Source organism: Strongylocentrotus purpuratus, unplaced genomic scaffold (assembly GCF_000002235.5).
Source record: "Strongylocentrotus purpuratus isolate Spur 01 unplaced genomic scaffold, Spur_5.0 spur5_scaffold_10, whole genome shotgun sequence".
Taxonomy (NCBI): Eukaryota; Metazoa; Echinodermata; class Echinoidea; order Camarodonta; family Strongylocentrotidae; genus Strongylocentrotus; species Strongylocentrotus purpuratus.
Window position 1 is genome coordinate 11,977,537 of NW_022145595.1, and position 19,604 is coordinate 11,997,140.

At 36.6% G+C, this 19,604-nt stretch overlaps 1 protein-coding gene across 12 annotated transcripts in view; it reads left to right on the forward strand.

The window, feature by feature from the left end:
* Positions 1-774: 774 nt before the first annotated feature.
* Positions 775-19,604, forward strand: part of LOC591190 (rap guanine nucleotide exchange factor 6) — a 127,250-nt gene continuing 108,420 nt past the window's right edge. For all 12 annotated transcript variants that reach the window (XM_030979514.1, XM_030979509.1, XM_030979515.1 and 9 more), the window contains exons 1-2: positions 775-996; positions 6,857-7,803. In XM_030979514.1, the coding sequence (XP_030835374.1) occupies positions 7,735-7,803 (69 nt within the window). In that variant the 5' untranslated portion in view covers positions 775-996; positions 6,857-7,734. The remainder of the gene's footprint in view (positions 997-6,856; positions 7,804-19,604) is intronic.

Genomic DNA, 19,604 nt, shown 5'->3' on the forward strand with positions numbered 1-19,604 from the left:
TAGAACATCGACCCCCCCTTCAGGAGTATGAGAGCACGACATATTTACAATACAATACAGAAAGATATATAAATAAATACAGAGACAAGATAAAATACATATTTATATTTCTAAAAAAAAACATTAAACGTGAACTAAAAACTAGTATACAATATACAATTTATAGTTATAAGTCTACAATATCACGTGTTTTTTTTTTTTTACCACTATGCTAACTACATTTTTATTCACAAAAATAGGACTATGCCGGCTTAGGATCCAACGAAAAAAATTGTATTATTACTGTTTTTAATCTTATAGTTTTCATAATTGTTTAACACTAAATCTATTAAACAATTTGTCCATGTAAAATGTGCTAAGGTTACTTACAACAAACTGTCGATCTAAATATAACTGTCTTTCTTTCTTGAAAAAGGACAAACAAATTATAGTGAAATTTATCTCTAAAAACCTTTAAATTACAACAAGGGCATTCAATTTTACTTTCTTCGGGATTCCTTTCAAACCTTCGAAATCGATACAAAGTGTTAGCTTCCTACTATTCAACTTTACCAAATACTTTTCAAATACAATTTCGTTCTTGATAATTCGGTAGTTGATTGACCAAACGTTTGAACTTTGAAACAAATTCTTTCAAAATTTATTTCGTATGGAGTTGTTAAGTATTTCCAGAAACCCCGACCGCATTTGTGTATAAACGAACAGGTGGTGAAATTTAGCACTCGTACTTTTAGCGCTTCTAGTAATTCCGTACGACGTGAAAACAACAAGCTATTGTTGTGTACATCTAGCACATCCATTTGGGTCAAATGCCCGTCTTGCGGTCGGAGATAGGAAGCCATTTATCGGCAAGGAAACGCCATTATTTACCTATTTTTGCAGGGAATTTGGACCCATTTTGGATTCTAAATGATTGGAATTATACGTAAGGATGACCTCTTCTTCAGGCAGTCCGATAAGAGTCAACGTTTTCTCTTAAATTTAGACCACGATTGGGTAAGTTTTAGCGAGCAATCTTCGGGAAGAGACGCTACCACTGTGACCACTACCAGCATAAAGTCGCTTCTTGTAAGCGGGTGGGTGCGGGTGAATTGAGAATGGGCTTGGCAGCTGTGTACTGCACTGTGTTGTAGCCAAACTATTTGCAATGACAATGTCTACCAATTTATCAGACATCACGGCTCAGCTGAGCGAATCTAATATCATATTCAGTTCCCCAACATGATAGCAATTAGGGTAATTTGTTGAACAATAATTTTGCACAAGAGAAACAAAATTGCATGTCTGATCATCGTCTTCTCTACTTTTTTTGTTGGACTCTTGGAGATCAAATTCAAATTCAAGTCTTCAATTTTTTTCAAATGCAACAAAATGCTGCATGCAACTTTAATTTAATTTACTTAATCTTAGATTAGCAAAAATTTAGAAAATAGATCTATAACTTAACAGACATAACATAAATTAGATCCTAGTAAAGGCTCGTTCAGATATGAAGCGGCAAAACCGTAGCATTTCAAACACGTCAAAGGCTAAAAAGTAATCTAGATCTAGGCTACATTGTAATTCAGTGTTACTGTGTTAGTCTTTTCGGCGTTAGTGTACTTTCGTATCCCTTTTTGACCCGTAACTCGGCCGATAATGGTCATGATTTAAAAGTTCTTATAAATGTTTCTTACCTGTTTTGGTCAATTTTCTTATCTTTTTTGGAGTATTTTTCCAACAAACGAGGACATTATTATATACACTTTCTCACAGGTTTCATGGCAAACCACTGCACAATTACAATACAATTGCATACCGTACCAACGAATGGGTGCGTGCGTGAAGTTATCGACTTATTACGACCGCTAACCTCACGCCTACAGGGGCCGCCCGCACCCCTTCGTCGGTATTGTTTTGTAATTGTGCAGTTGATCTGCAAGAAAGTTATACTTGCACTTTATCCTCATTAAATGACAAGCATGATCTTCTAAATTCAATGGTAGACTGTAACAGACTGGAAGAACAAGCATACTGTAGGAATTTTAGGATGCAGGTCAAGGGTTAAATTTGGGACGTTCATATTTTTCAAAATTAAGAGCATTTTTAAATCAATCTAGTTCCATGAATAGTCCGTAGTTGTAATCCTTTTGCTCTTGAATTACATGTATTACAGTCATGATTACAATTTAAAAAAAAAAGAATTTATAGAAATAACATTTTGCCCTCTACAACATGTACAGTGGGCCTCTAAACTCTACTCCCACATTTAGCAATAAGCACATACTGTAGGACAGGTCAATCCCCTCTTCATTTTAAATTTAGCTTATGCATAGTTAGTAGTGGCTGCAAAAACTATTTGATTGGCATTACCGGTACAGGATATTACATGTGGATAATGTAGTAGTACAGTGTAGAGGGCCGTTATATCTGTTTTTATACACTGCACAAGTGTTTTTGGATGTTCGAAAAAGAACCACTGAAATGTATTTATCTGTATACAGTATTTATACAGTGTACATGTACATGTACATGTAGGTACATTTACCATTACAGGCCTTTCTGGATGAATTGAAATACAGTGTAGTGAAGGGGCTTTTCTTGCGGCTTCTGAACTGAACTACTTTTTTCCGCAGTCACTGTTATGGCATACTTAGCTGATTCACGCTTCATCTGTTGCAAACAATAAACCTGCTATGACCCTTTGATATGTACATGTACAGTGGTACAAGGTTATAATCCCAAATAACCTCATACATATTTTACACACAAGTACAATGTTCAGTACGTAAACATCATTTCATGTAGTGATGTAGACCTTGAATTTGTATGAGGCAAGAAGTTACATTTTGATTGAGCCAACCTCAAATCTGCATGATATAAAGATAAGGTCTTTGTGCACGATGAGATTGATTGGTTTTTTGTAACATTTTGTTTATAGGGAAAGGATTGGGATTTAATCCCAGCCAGATTGTTGGCTATAAACACAGCACAAAACGCAGCCTGAAAATTTCAAATGGTTGAGGCATCAATGATAGAATCGATGCCGTCCTTCGATTTTCTTTAATTATCCTGGCTGGGTCAAGCCCCACCTACATGTAACTAATTGTTAATTCTTTGAGTGATAAATTTAGTATCTTAAGTGAAATGTTGGGATGAGTGACATGGGCACATACTGTACATGTTCTGTATTTTGGAGTTTCTTACTATTAATCAATGTTCAAATATTTTCTTGTTGAATAACCTTTTTAAATCAAGCCATGTTTAATCTTTGCATCATGGTACAATGTCATAAATGAATCTGACTGACTGGAAATAATTTTTTACCTGTGGAAAATAAATATGGCCTCCATCTCTAACCATCTCTATCGGTATCACCATACCAATATGAAATTGAATGTGAGGATGATGAGAGCAGGGGTGGATGCAGACTATGGTGTGTACGTGTGTGTGTGTATGTGTGTGTGTGTGTGTGTCTGAGTGATAAGCTAATGGATAGAGCCCTGGGCAGATGGACAGGTAACGTAGTCGGTAGAGCGAGAGCAATGTTTGTTGGCTGCAACGAGTAATTGAAAAAAAGGAGAAATATTATTTATGGACATACAGAGATGATGAAGTGCTTTTAATGTAAATTGACATGTGAATGAACCAGGGGTTGTAGTAAGATAGAATTGTCAGTCACCCAATGATTGTGAGTTGCATCACCTCAATCAGGAGATAAATTACCTCTATAACTTGTACCTCTATAATTATCCATGATATTTCTTGAAGAAGACCACATTTAATAAGCCACTTCGGAAAAAGTACTTGTACAAATGACCCTCAAATATTCACCGGTCTTGAATATGGAGAAGTCCCACTTTGTGCATTTTTAGAATAATCACTGCCAAAGTGATAGAGGTGCTTCATGTATCCTCTGTTTGTCCTCTTGAAAAGTATAATTCCACTTGTGTCTCATAGAATGTACCATCCGTGCATTAAATACAAAATTATTACATTATAACTTTCACAAGTTCTTGGTGGATTTTATCTGCCTAGTGCCCATGTGCTGATAAGATCTTCAAAGTGGCTTATGAGTGAATTGCCTTCCTTTTAATATGTGAAGGAAGTAAATAATGAAATAAATTAGGATGAGGAAAATATAAAAATAAATGAATTTCATTTTAATATATAAGTATTAAAAGAAAAAAGTCAAAGTATACCACACACTCAGATACCAAATATAATTTAAACTCTTATTTACATTGCACAATACATATGAAGAATAAGAGAAGAAAATATTCTGGTCTTTAGCTATTCTTATAAATCATAACGTTATGCTATAAGTACATGAATATGAACAGTGATTTGAAATTCACTTTGAGCCTGTTCTGCATGTTTAAAATACTCATTCACTGTGAAAGAAAAGAAAAGAAAAGACAGTCTAGTGACTAGTATAAAAACGAAAGCTGTACTACAACTGTACATGTATTACATGTACTACATTGTAGTACATGGTATATGTACTTGATACAACGCTCTAAGAAAGATCTTGATTCATTATCATTCAGGAAATACTTTGCAACAATGGTGAATTTCAGGAAATTGCCTCGTCATATTTTATTGAGAGGGCCGGTGCGGATAATAATGCAAAATATTAAAAAATGATTGATCTTGGCATCGTGACAAGAAAAGTGAAACCTTCTTCGTCTGAGGATTAGTTGTGATGGTACCAGACTTTGCTATTTCCTTTTTTCATTTATTCCTCCCTCGCCTCATCATCATAAATGATTAATGTGAATAATTATAGTTTGATGAAGCTTTGCAACTTGTAATCTGATTCCAAGTTTCAATGCAGGCCTTAAATTAATCGACGGCCATCGACGGCCAGGCCGTCGATGCCCCTATGACTGGCCGCGGTGCCCTCCCCAAAAAAGATAAATTCACGGCCAAAAAGGCCGTGCCCTTTTTTTCAAACTGGCCGACGTGCCTTTTTTTCCAACTGGACGTGCCCTTTTTTTTTAAATTTGCGCACATAAAACCACCAATTGCGCCCATAATCATCTAAAACTAGACGGCAAGGCGCAAGTGTTTTCCGTGAAAATGCGCCCATAAATTATTAGAACAGTAAAGATACACGAATCACGAACAGTTTGCCGCCCACGAGCTCTCTTCTAGCTTCGTATTTAGTGCTTTAATAAGGCGCAAGTGCCGTGAAAATGCGCCCTTTGTTATTATATAGGCAATGCGCTAGCGCACGTACGTACGTTCATGCGATCGCATGATTTGTATATAGTGCATGCTGTTGACGCACGCACGTACGTACAAATCAAAGGCCAGGATCAAGAAAACAAATCGTCAAATGGAGAAATAAACAAGCATTCAAATAGTCATTAGAGATCTGTCGAGGTTTGTTTGTAGGTCTAGTTTATTATTTTATCTCAAATAGAATTTAGAATTATCTTATTAATAAGTTAAGAACACCTACGATGTTCTCGATCGTAGTTACTCTCATTTTGCCACCAGCTGACCTCGCTTCAAAAAGCTACCCCGCCAGCTTCCCAAGCAAGACGAACGTTTCGAGTCCCGGTAAAATTACGCGCTGCGAATCTCCGAGGGTGCATCGGTTTCGCTGGCAAACTTCCAGCCCGACAGCTTCCCACCAAAAGTGGCGAGAGTGTGTGTGCGAGGAACGATTTTGGTTTCGTGAATGCACGTTACGCAACTGAGCTGAGCGTGTCACTTTCAGCTGTCGAATGTCTATAAGGACATTTTTACATCTTATTTCATTAGTTAGGCCTATCTAGACCTTTCTATACAACAGTTAAAAAGATAATTTCTTCAAATTTGCTCCTACTACCGAGAGAGTGGCGGAAGGTTTGTGTGTGAGGTGCGATTTTGATTTGGGATACCTGGCCCGGTAAACTTGCCAAGTCCTTCTGAGTTGACTTTCGATGTTTGTGAAATTGACAATTTATTTATTCATTTGCTCATCAATATTTTTAGTTACTTTAAAATACTGTTTAATGCGCAAGTTTTATGTTCTTAATCAATCTTTCCTGTTCATATTGTTAAGATTAAAAAGTTATTAAATTGATCGTTCGATCTATTCACATTATGAAATTAACATTTGTAGACTCTCTTTGAACTTATGATTAGATAAGGGGCCTCTCTGTTTTTGGAAAATTGCCCCTTGCTCTGGTAAATTCCCGTGGCAAAGGGCAACTTAAAAAAAAAATTGCCCCTTGCTCCTGGCTGCTAAATCTAAGGCTTGCGGGCCGCCGCCTTGTTTGTATGTACCGTAGACCTCTATACATTCTGTGAAGAAGCTGGTGCTAAAAGTCATGGGAAATTGATCCCGCACAAGTTTCATAAAATACACATGACATCTAACAAAAATAGAATCAATTTTTTTGGCCTCATATTCGATGCCCTTTTTGTAAAATATTTTGGCCTCGATGCCCTTTTTGTAAAAATATTTTGGCCTTGGTGCCCTTAAAAATATGAGGTACTCAAGGCCAAACTGGCCTTGCCCTAAAAATGACGAAATTTAAGGCCTGCAATATCAATCATGTTAAATGTTGTGCATGTACATGTACATGTGAGCAGACTTATACACCACTTGTGTACTGTACATGATAATTGATATACCCAAAGAGTGAGAAATAACCAGAATTGTTGATTTTGTTATGTCTTTTTATTATTTAGAACTTCTAGCATACTGTACTGTCCACACAGAAGCCGTTATGGCTCATATGGATTTAAATGAGATAAATTATAATTTGCTGTGAATGAACACAAATTTGAAAAGACCAATATTTGTGATGTTCACTATAATCGTAGTACCTGTGAAGTTTCTGACCTGATCTGATTCTGTTTCTCATTTTATCTGTTACAGAATGGGGAAGCTGCACAAGTGATTTCTACCCAATTGATGGTTCCATTGCGCATCACAGCCAAGAAACAGGAGTAGAGAGAGATACACGTACAGATTTGAACCAAGCATTAGTGCTGACTGAGGATCGGAGAGAGAAAGCGAAACAAAATCCCTCTTATTTTTGAACTTATCAAGTTGGATACAAAGAAAGCTGCATCGACGTTATTGCATGTCCATTGAACTGCCCTTCTAAAAATAAGTGGTTTTGATTAAGCAATCTCCATACACATGCAGCATTCTTTCGATAGCTGATGAGTGACTCCTGAACCACTGTACTGCTATTGACATGGAAAGACTTCATGATCAACAGACTGAAGAAGTTTCTCGCGGCGCCACCATGCATATTCTACATTTCCATGCCGACTACAAATTGTCTTCTGCTTCCCGTGATCTCCTGAATTTGCTCGGGATGGCTGCTAATGTGTAAACTGGGAATACAGCGCAGCAGTTTAGCAGTTGGTGATAAAACTGATGATAATGATAAATGCTCTGTATTTTAAAAAAAAGCAGCTCACTTCAATAGATATTGAATTTGTGGAGTGATTTGTACAGTTTGGTGATTAGAATATTGAGCACACCCTTTAAGATAATCCAACGACTAGTATCCGCATCTGTGCTCTAAATGAGTACAGTGCACATAACTTCACCAATCTGTTTCAGTAACTGAACTCGATATAAGAAATCAAATGATGTCAAAAGGGAAAGTGAGCTGACAAGGGACTATTTAAACACTGAACACTCGTCCATATTGGATTATATAAGGAGCCGTACAACGGAGAGTAGCCAAACTGAAGAAGTTTGAAGACATTAGGACGTCGGTAGCGTACGGAGGGGACAATATGAGTGTCTACATCGACGTCCACTTTATACGCTGCCTCAAACGCAACCCGGATGAGAGAACGCAAGATGTAAGTATTACCTTCATCACGTCTTCATCACATGCATTATAGGATTTAATAAATGCTGTACATTAGCCTAAATAATATTAAAAGAAATAATTCTCTACTTTTACAATAGTATCATGAACAGGCTTTAATACATAACACCAAACGATAATAGCATTTAAAAAAAATCCTTACACTGTTGCCCTTTCTTGATACATGACCAATCCATGTACCGGTTTCATTTTATGGTAATGTTATTTTCTATAGTAAGTTTAAATTCAAACATTTACACTCTACAAATGTTTCAAGAGTGCACAATGTTCATCTGATAGCTTTTCAAATACTTTTTCATTTTTTCAATTTTTAAAAAGTTTTGAATTTGTAAAATTTCCTTTTCTATTTATTTTGTACATGTCATTGTCACCTTGCTAAAGTTGTTCATTCTTTTGACTTTCTTAAAGTTCAAAATTATATTTAAATTGTTGGAAACATGCATTTTTTATATTTTTTATTTTCCTATTTGTTAGTATTTCTTTGTGGGTTTTTGGCTGTAGTTTCTGCTTAAATTACGGTAGCACTTCAAAGTTAATGACCCCCCCCCCTTCCCCCACTGAAAGCATACATATAGTACATAGCTTTTTAGCTCTTTTTGAATAAGTGTGTTACTTTGAAGCTACACTGTAGATCATGAGTGTGTGAAAAGGTTATGTCTTGATTGAGCTACTCCCCACCTGCCTCTCATCCAGGGTGCGCTTCATTAAAAGTGACTTTACGAAATATTAGTCTGTAATCCGAACCCTCCAGCACAGGCAGGCTCGGTCGGCCGGGAATTGGGTTGCGCTAGCTCATCTGGGCTTTTTTTATTTTCCGGGGCAGCTCTACGCCACCAGTGCACCGAGACTTTTTCGTAAACATCCATCATGATGCGCGTTAGATGAAAAGTGAAAAGCTTGGGAGAGAAATGTCAAATACGGTCTCTTCGGGGATCGGCCACGGTCAATTTATCATTATGAAAACAGCTCATTGAATACCGCGGCTAGATATGCACTCAGGCAAATTTAGAGTGTACAGTGTGTATGTGGGTGACACAGAGAGAAAATATATATATATATATATATATATATATATATATGTACATGTAGTGGATGTTCAGTCAAATAGTGTCTGTCTACACATGTACATTAATAAACTTAAACATGTGATTTTAATCATTTTATATATTTGTACAAGACATTGCTCTTCTGTTCTTTTGCATGTACAGTATACATGTACATATTACAAAGCAATAAATTGTGTCGTTAATATTGCAAACTTAAAAAAGACCAAGCAATGTATGAGCAAGAAAGCTGTACATTTCCATACAGTACAGTATAGAGAACTTTATTATGCAGGAATATAGACCTTGAGTTTGATAGGGTAAAGCCTACACTGTTTCCTATATATGTGGGCTTTCAATTTTACTCATTTTTTATGAGACATACATGTAATGTACATACATGTATATACAATACACACCTTTTCTTATTTTCAGGTGGGCTGTATCTATACAGACCACCTTATAATTTTGTTAAAATTGCCTTTATTATTATTTATTTATTTTATTTCTAACCACTTTTTTGTTAACAAGATATCTTGAAAATGGTTTAATCAAATGCTTTGATATTTGGCACACATATGTATAGGCATATGGACAAAACACAGTAAGGTTTTCAACCTTGACCTTGACTGATGACGTCATCTAGGCGCCATTTTGTGAAATTTTCTGAAAATAAACTCATGATCATATCTTCATAACCAAAAGGTATTTCTCATTCATATTTATTATGATCAAGGTCAATATCAGTCCAGTCAATTTCAGGTCAAAAAACGCGCGCGTGCGCGTACGTCCGCGCGTCAATGCGCGCGCAAAATTTTTAAATGCTTAAAATCGTCTTAAATTTATTTTGCATACGTTTTAGGTCATTTTAAGCATTTTATAAAAAATCGCGCGTACGAGCATGCGCGCGCGTTTTCGCGCGTAACACCATTAAAAAACATAGAATCGCCATTTTTTTTTCTTTCATGATATTTCTCATATTTTTTCAAGGAATTTGATTCCATGTTTATCTCTTTATGACCATTATTAACAAGATGAGCGTAAATTCAAGATAAATGTCAGTGCGCGCGAGGTCTTTTAATACATAGCATATATGGGCAAAAACATGCCTATACAAAATCCGTTATAGCTCTTTGGAATGCACCAGGATCCTCAATTTTTTTTCATATTAAGATAGAGTATGAGTCGGAAAAATGATTCCATGTCTCATTTGGCCATTAAGTGTATCGTGACATCATCACAATGGCCTTGGAACTCAAAATACGAATTTGCATATTATGACGTCAGCATATTTATGTAAAATTGATTGTATCTCTGTAAATATTGATCAATTTTCTTCAAAATTTCGATATGTTGTAGCTAAGACAATTCTCTACAAGCGCAGTAATAACCATTTTTCATTTTGATGACGTCATCATAGTGAAAATTTTGATTAAAGGCCTCATGTCAAAAACTTCATAATTTGCGTGTTATGCCTATAGAAGGTGAATTTAGTTCACGTTATGAATCTACATGATATTGTCTTTTAAGAATTTGTAAGCAGTATGTCGCTTATTTTTGCCCTATTTTGTCTCAAATGTTAGTTGACCAGCCCACCTATACTTGTTCCAAACAAGTATTATATGTCTAGTTTTCTTTCTATTTGTAAACTGAACACACATGGTCACTAGCAATATACAAGGCCTAGTTCCTAGCAACAACATACATACACTGTACATGTACTTTCATGCTTTGCATTTAGTTTCGTTTGGGAAGAGTAAATTTGTTTTTCATAGGCTTGTAAAAAAAGTTGTAACTAGATCTATGTAAACGTGATTTCTTTCTTTCTCCTTCATGCATGTAAAATGCTTGGTCATGACATTGATACCGTGCAATGTTTGATGCCTCCCCCTCACCCCCATAAGCAGAGCATATGTACATTATATGGAGGTACTCAAGCGAAAATACAATAGCACATGCATGACTCGAATCTGCAATACCCGGTAGTTAGTAAATGATATTTAGTGCATAATGGAGCATAATAAAAACCCTGAACTGCATATTTGATTGGTTGTTGGATGATTGATTGACTGGTACTCTGAGGCTACATTGTAGTGCTTTGGCCGACCGACTGACTGGCTGGCTGGCTGGCTGGCTGGGGGTTGGATAGGATGAGTCATAGAGACAGAGATGTCATGAAGAATACTAAGCAAGAAACTCATGATAGCATACAACTGTATCATGCACAGGCAAACATGCATTGCAAACATGTGTGTATGTATTTGTACAATGTATAGTATGGTACACCCAATGAACATAATGTACTGTATACATGTATCCAATGTGCAGTACTCACAGTATATGCATACATGTACAGTACATGAGTATATTTACAAATGTACTTACAATGTACATGTACATGTATGAACATGTACTTACAATGTACATGTACATGTATGTACATTTAAGGCCTACAGTGTAGTGTAACCCTATAATAAATGATTGGAACAGGGGCCAATCGTCGGACGATCAGGTGAAATCGGATAATAAATGCTGATCGCCGATCAATGAAAATTTCAAGTACAACAGTAAAAAGCAAACTTAAAAAGAATCTTTTTGAACCGATACCGATCAAAGGTGCGAGGGTGTCGCTCCAATCTTCCGATCCAATCACAGCCCCAACTCACAGGGCCACCTACGTGTACATGTTTTATGTGTAGGCCTACTATGGTTCCCAAACATGGACCCTACATTGTAATTAAAACAAGAACACAAAGTGCAAAGTGAGATAGTGTACAATGTACATTGTACACTGTCAGCCTAATTAACACATAATTAATGTAAATTGAAGAATGTCCAAAAATGGTACCACTTTATCAATATACATGTGTATGTACATGTTCTTGGTTTTTTTCTTCAGATTCACAAGTACATGTATAATGTACATGTACAAGGATTGTGTACTGTGTCTGAACTTGATATTGTTCACAGATACATGTATATTTTCTTTGGCACGGCACCACGGCATATTTGATTGTTATTTTTAGTTCTATAGTGGATCCACCACCACCACACATTTGTAACAATGGATGTGGGCAAAACCAGTCACCAGTCATACATTCATTCAGCTCAAATAATTCTATTTCTGAGTGAGTAATGAATGAATGAGGGCCACAAGAGTATTTACACAATGTAACTGCTCTGACAAGTTTCTCCCTTTCCTGGTTTGAAGATATATCTACAATGTACATGTATTTTATTAGTACACTCAAGATCCACTCAAAGATTTGTAACTTATGGTAAAGGCCCATAGATAAGTTTTAGAGTACCGGTAAGAATGTCCCTCGCCTGTGTGCTGCAGAGCAATTCAGTAGGAGAGTTTGGCCAACCCGGTTTGAGTTGGGCCCAATACGGCGCGTACTGCTTTGTTAGGCAAGCACGGTATAGAAGAAGATACGCCAAGTTGTGACCAACTAAAAGTTTGCCAAACAGCTCTGGACTGGTGCATGTACAAGTAGTATGAGGGGAAAAAATTACACGAAGCTCTGGTGAATTTGCCCCCAAAATGCCTAAAAGAGCCCACAAAATTCATAAAAGAGCCCCCCCCCCCCCAATTGCATAGAGTTTAATGAAAAACGAATTGAATAGTGTAATTTTCATGCAAGCAAACTCGAAAAGTAGCCCCCATAATATTTTTTTCTCTGAGTAGTACTGCCCTCTATTTCACCCATGTCTTCCACCAAGCCCCATCACTGATCCGAAGCATGTTTTTACTATTCCAGCATGTGTAACATACATGTAGCTGTGGTCTTCCCTCAGTCTCTAGGAATGTCAGGCTGTTAGGCAGGGGGCGTCGTTGGATGGGAGGTGGGGGAACATCTGACGTCCCCCACTTATAGTTTTGAGGACTTTGAGAACCACCAGACTTGAGGACTTGACACTTCTTGGAAATTTAGAAACTTTTTAAGATTGATAACCTTTTGTTTGTCACTATTGCAATTTCCCTCCATCTCTGGCTTGCCATGCTTGCCATTTTTCACAAAACAGAAGACACAGATCAATTGAAATTATCCATTTCCGGTCTTAATGAGCTACACGACAACCCTTCGAACACAAATTAATTTTACAGTACAAAACAATTAAATAATCTTGAATCCCTTGGTTAAAAGTTAAACGCTCCCAAGAGAAACAGAGTGTGGCACGGGAGATCATTTCCAGGACACATAAAGAGTTCAAATTCTGAGAATCGTAAAAGTTTGCTCTTTCTGCAGAAAATCACTTTTGAAAGTTTAAAAAAAAATCATAATGTACTTTTGCGACTGGAAACTGCCACTTGATATCCCTGTGCAATGAATTTCATTCACTCGATAGTTTCTGGTTTTATATGAACATATGTATCTACATGTAGTTCCTACAGTCTTACGTTACATGTAGACCAACATGTATGTACGGTACACATTTACACAGTGCATGCAGATCCTTATCTTCTCCTTGTAATTAATAAGTCTAAATTTAGAACAGGATCTAAATTGTTTGGATTCCAGTTAAAGCGTACACAAAAAGGTCCCATACCATTCTTTGCTGATTGTATTGTTTACCGGTTTGTAACTTTGTATGTGTACATTTTCCAGGTGTACAAAGTGAACCAAATTAATTACGGTATTAGATAAAATCAATACACAAAGTGACTCTGTGTCATAATAATCAATATCAGAATTTAAAATTAGAATATTAGAACATTACCCAAGCTTTGCATTGTGACAAATCATGTAATTATCATGTACCTATACATGTAGGACGCTCAGGACTCTATTTTTGTGATGAATTTTTCTTCTTTTTTTCTTCACAATATAAGCAAAATGCATCTTTACCTCACCTGTACCTCACCTATTGGTGTACAGACACTGTATGGAAATGTAATAATCTTACATAATGGGCTACGTATACATGTTTATACAGTGTAAGGCCTCTATTGTTTGCAAACAAAAAGTATGGTACATCTAATACCAATCATTTTTACAGTGTATGTGGACTGAACAAAATGTCATGAACAAGGAAGGAAATCACATAAACTCAGATTTACACGTCTATGTACAGTATGCTATTTTGGTTGCTTAGGGGACAAATTGAGCCTTGCAGTGGGTATCATGAGTTGAACAGGGAAAAAGAAAGGATTAATAACTCTGGGCTTATTGATTATGACTTACTGGACATTTGAATGACAAAGGTTCTTGATGAGATGAGGCATTGATAGGGATTTAAAGTAGGGTCTTATCAAATGAGTTAGCAATTAATCTTAGATTGAACATTTAATCCTCTTTCAAGAAAAGGCTGATGTCTGGGATTTCTGGGCAACTGTCTCTAACTCGTTCACAATCTACTACATGTACCACATTAGTTAGCCAGCAAGGAAAACATACAATCTACAATGTAACTACAAAGGAAATGAACATGTACATGTACTTTAAAACTGAAACTGAAACTAAATAATCACATAAGTTCATACAGGTCTTTTCATTTATGGGGTTAACAAAATGCTTTAATTGTGTGAATCGAACAAAGTAACATTTACTACAAATGTTCATGTACATTTCAGTTCAAGTCTACTGTAATGCTTTAATTATGTGAATCTAACATTTACTACATGTACATGTACATGTACATTTCAGTTCAAGTCTACTGTAATGCTAATTATGTGAATCTTACATTTACTACATGTACTTTTCAGTTCAAGTACTGATCAGCAGCAGTAAGCACTACGTATGAGCATGGGGATGTACTATTGATTAGTACTTAAAACAAATGAAAAACATTTGTACATTTTCTTAATAGCTAGACTTTTAAAACATTCCCCAAGCAAATACTCCTCTCACAATATTTGCTGTCACTACATGAACCTTTTTTAGTGATATCATCATCAGGGGTGATACAATCTACATGTACACACATCATAACAAATTCCACCTTTTTATATTTGTATGTACAGCTGTAATGTACATGTAATGTACAGCCGTAATGTACATGTAATGTACAGCTGTAATGTACATGTAATGTACAGCTGTAATGTACATGCAATGTTCTTCAAAGAACTGCTTTTGCTATTGTGGCAGGATGATTAGCGCATCCATGAACATGTATGTGGAGATCGAGACAGTGTGCTTGTTAGGAGGATCATTCCTTTCGCAAACTTCTCAATACCGCTTTCTACGTCTGTGGTTTCCATGGCGATGGGCCTCCTTCACTCTCTTAAAGTGTGTGCCGAAGATGAAGAGACGCTGATGTGCAGAGTGTGTCCATCAACATGTTTTTTGCAAGCCCAATTCTCCGACATGACTTTGTACACATGTAGGAGAATAAAAGAGTGATGGTGTCTTTCTTGCTTGCTCTTTCTTGTGAGAAGTACATTTAATACCACATCTCTGATTGTGAATAAACTTGTTATTTTTTTGATGATTCACATGATTATTGAGCTCCTACATGTATGAGATTAAAGAGTGATAGCTTCTTTCTTGCTTGCTTGCTCCTTGCTCGCTTGCTCCTTGTTGTGAAATGTACATTCAATACTACATGTACATTTCTGATTTTGAATAAACTTGTGATTCTTTTGATGATTCACATGACTATTGAGCTCCTACATGTATGAGTATATAAAAGAGTGATAGCACCTTTCTTGCTTGCTCCTCCTTGTGAGATGTACATTCAAAAGTACATCTCTGATTTGTGAATAAACTTGTGATTTTTTGTGGTGATTCACATGATTATTTTGAGAGTGATTTGAATATATTTTCATGGTTTTGATTAAGATTCCCCATGTTCAGTACAATGCAATTTGTATGCATATATTAACATGCACTTCCATGCTTCTACATGTACATGTATGCTCTAAAAAAAGAAGCCTCTACAAAAATGTACATGTACATGTACATATCGAGGTATGTAGTTGTAATTCACCACTTTGCTTCCCTGCATGCACATGTACAATAGCTCTCTAGAGCCTTAATTAGTGAATTGCTGATAATAATTGCTCAATTTTTGTTCCCTGTAAACCTTTTGAGATTGTCTTTGACATTGTCATTGCAAAAGCTAATGTGTCTGCATTTTTACATGTAAATCTACACGGCATCCTGCATTGATCCTTGCTGGCGGTAAAGATTCATGTACCGGTTGTATCTCGATGTCGCATGTCTAGTTCATCTCATCATCTGCCTCCTCGCATTCCTAGTCATGGTGTGTTGAATGCCATCACCGTCACCGGCTCTGTCATGATGACACATTAGTCATGAGTGTGCATTGCTTGCTTATTACTTGAGGCCCGGGCTGAAGTTTGCTCTGAAGCAACAACACGCTCCCCTCCCGTTAAAGGCACAGTGTTGAGTGTTGTGTGGGTCCCGCCACTGTACAGAGTCGCTGTAATTACATTATCTGCTGTTTAAGAAAACTGTAAAGTACAGTGAAACCTGTCTATAAAGGCCAGCCAAGAGAAACAGGAAAACTGGCCACTGTAGACAGGTGGCCTTTCTAGACATGTTCTACAACACATGATTCTGTCTTAGAAGGGGGGATAGACAAAATACATGGCCACTATAGAGAGGTTGCCTTATTAAAAAGAGAAGTGGCCACTAAGACAGGTGTTACTGTGCATGTTACTTATGGACAGAAAGAGCCAAATTGTTGTCAATTTGAAAAGGGGAAAGCTGATTAGTCCAGTCTTTTGTTGGAAAAATCTGTTTCTTTATGGGCTGAACCTCTGATAGCCACAACCCAAAGATGATAATGACTTCATATGTTATGTTGACCTATATGTAAATGTAGGTTACTGACATAGTTTACAGTTGTGTAAAGCCTGGCAAATGAATCACCGGATCGTTCAACATTCTTTCTCATTTTGTTGTTTTGATTGAAAGACAGCAGCATCAGTTTCAGTCAGTCAAATGTTTTCTTTGGTATTTTTCCTTTTTGTTTGAGTTGCTGCATTGCAACGAAAGAGGTTTCGTAGTCAATTGGTCTTGTAGTCAAATGGTTTGACTGGACTTGAAATACAAATATTGTGAGTTTGATTCCTGACATGGCTCTAATGTCCTTTGGCAAGGCATTAATCTGCATTTGTCACTCCATACCCAGAAGAGAAATGGAGACCCTGTAGGATGACAAAAGCCTTTGCGTTAGTAATCGCCATGGGCCCACATGATAACCATATGGTAGGAATACTCCCCAGGGAGTGGAGATGGTACACATTGTGTGTGAATGAATCCAATGGCCTGGGTAATAACAGAATGTATATCAGTAAAGTGGTTTCAGCGCTATATAAATCCAGATTATTATTGTGGAAAGAAAATGCAATGCATTGAGTCATTGAGAGTACATGTGGCGAGGCCTTTAAGGAGCTGCACTTGTTCGTTTACCCCCATGTTCTATACATCGGATTTTCAGAGCAAACAAAATTCCTAGACAGGTAGGAAAGAATACCACGAAACCACTTCCTTTTGGGATATATTACATTCCTTTGTATACACATACAAGGTGCTTTTCAGGGATTAACTGGAGTATCCTACATGTATATGACCCCATGTCAGGAAATATTACAACATTAATTAGGTCTAGATATAAGGCCAATGTAAATTAATAATGTATACATGTACGTATTTGCCATAGGTTGTCGGGTTAATCAACTTGCAGTGAGGTCGACGAGAATCATCTTACATGTAGCTCAGAAGACTTTTCCATAGCATAGATCAGAAGTCAGACCAAATTACACCAAACAAAAATGAGATTAGGAACTACTACAGTATTAGTAGTAGTAAATACGCATTAGTACTGTAATGTAATGTAATGTAGTAGTTTGTATCATGTTAAATGGGCAATTACAATCCACTCACGTCTGCAATTATAGTGACTCATGCTTTCTCTCCACTTGAAAAATGTACATAAATTCTTCATGATCCATACTTCATATTGCAGAGTAAACAGAGTGGGGATAGGAGAGGAATTCTTAATGTCAGATGTCTGCATGAAAAACGAGAGCTTTGGTTTGCGTGTGAATCGATGGATCTTCAGCTCCTTCAGGGTCTATTCACATTATTCACAAGTTATGATTTATGGACACCGTAATTTTATTCATACATGTAAATGCAAATTATACATTGGAAATGTACACATTCGGTCTAATTCAGGTGTAGAAGCATGCAAGTTTGTTCATTTGGGAAGAAATATAGTATGAATCAATGATTTAATGAAAAATTCAAGGAAGCATGATTTTCTTTCAGTATCTCTGCATATCCTCATTGTAAAACAGAAAATGAAACATGGTTATAATATATTTACTAGAAGGAAAATTTACAGTGGGGAATAGTGGGAGGGAATTTCACCAAGAGACCTTTCTCTTTCTGTACAGTGTATGTCTAATTATCTTACGTACATGCGATCATGTCCTCATTTTCCAAGTAACTTCTTACTGGAAAGTACATGGAGATATATTTTTGAGAAGATACATGGCTACAACATGTATGTAGAGGCGTGTGGAAATGCTGAGAATGACCCCACTTTCAGACTACCAGCATTTATCGTATAGCCATATGAATCTTGGATTAAAGATACAGTGTACATGGAGATATACCGTACAATAAATGATTAAAATCTTCCCAGTCTGAATGTCGCATATAGAAATGTCTAACGAAACGTTGTATAGCGGAACGTTGTATTGCAAAACGCTTGCTCAAGCAACGTCTTGAACGATGTAGAATCAGGGTCCCTGCCTTGCCTGAACATGGTATCATACAAAAATTATGATATACAGATTGACGGGGCTTATCGTGTGTGCCCTAATGATTGGCAAACTGTCATGTCAACTAACGGTGTCAAAATAAGTTTCTTTATACAACGTTTCCTCATACATCGTTTCTTTACACAACGTTGTTTTCTGGTCTGTACGTTTATTTCACTATAGGATGATATCTTTATATGATGTTTCTTTTTATACGAGTTGCGTATAAATTTTTCCCATAATCTGAACGAGCTAAGTATAGGATCTTTTGTTGTTGAGCTAGACGGTCTGACCGATTAGTTTCTTTAAACGAGGTTTCCTCATAAAACGTTTCTTTACACAACGTTGTTTTCTGGTCTAAACGCTTATTTCACAATAGGATGATGCTTTACGTTTCTTTATACAAGTTTCATATAAATTTTCCCATAATCTGAACGAGCTATTTACAGATCTTTTGTTGTAAGCTAGACGGTTCATTTCACCATATGATGATTCTTTATATGACGTTTCTTTATACAAGTTTCGTATAAATTTTCCCATAATCTGAACGGGCTAAGAAGAGGATCTTTTGTTGTTGAACTAGACGGTGCGACCTTGATACAGCATCTTTTGTTACACGCGTGGTACGTTAAATGTATTGCAGATGAATCATCTTCATGTTTGAATGATCTCACATCTGCTCATGCCATCATCCGTTCTTCAAAATCATGGATATCCATGCATCTTCATAAACTACACTGAAGGCTGAATGCTGCAGAAGTTAAAGAGATGATCATGAGTGGTACTACAAAAAAAATGAAAAATGGCAATGAATACAGACCTACAGTGTACTAAAAGCTTTTTATCTTCAGAGTACTGTAAACGCTGTTCGCGTGATTAATTTTTCACGCTGAGCGACCCCAAAACATATTCGCTGGTTTTTAAATTTGCGTTGCACATGATTCTTCCCATTCAAAACACGTACACTGTAGAAGAAGTCATGCTTACATT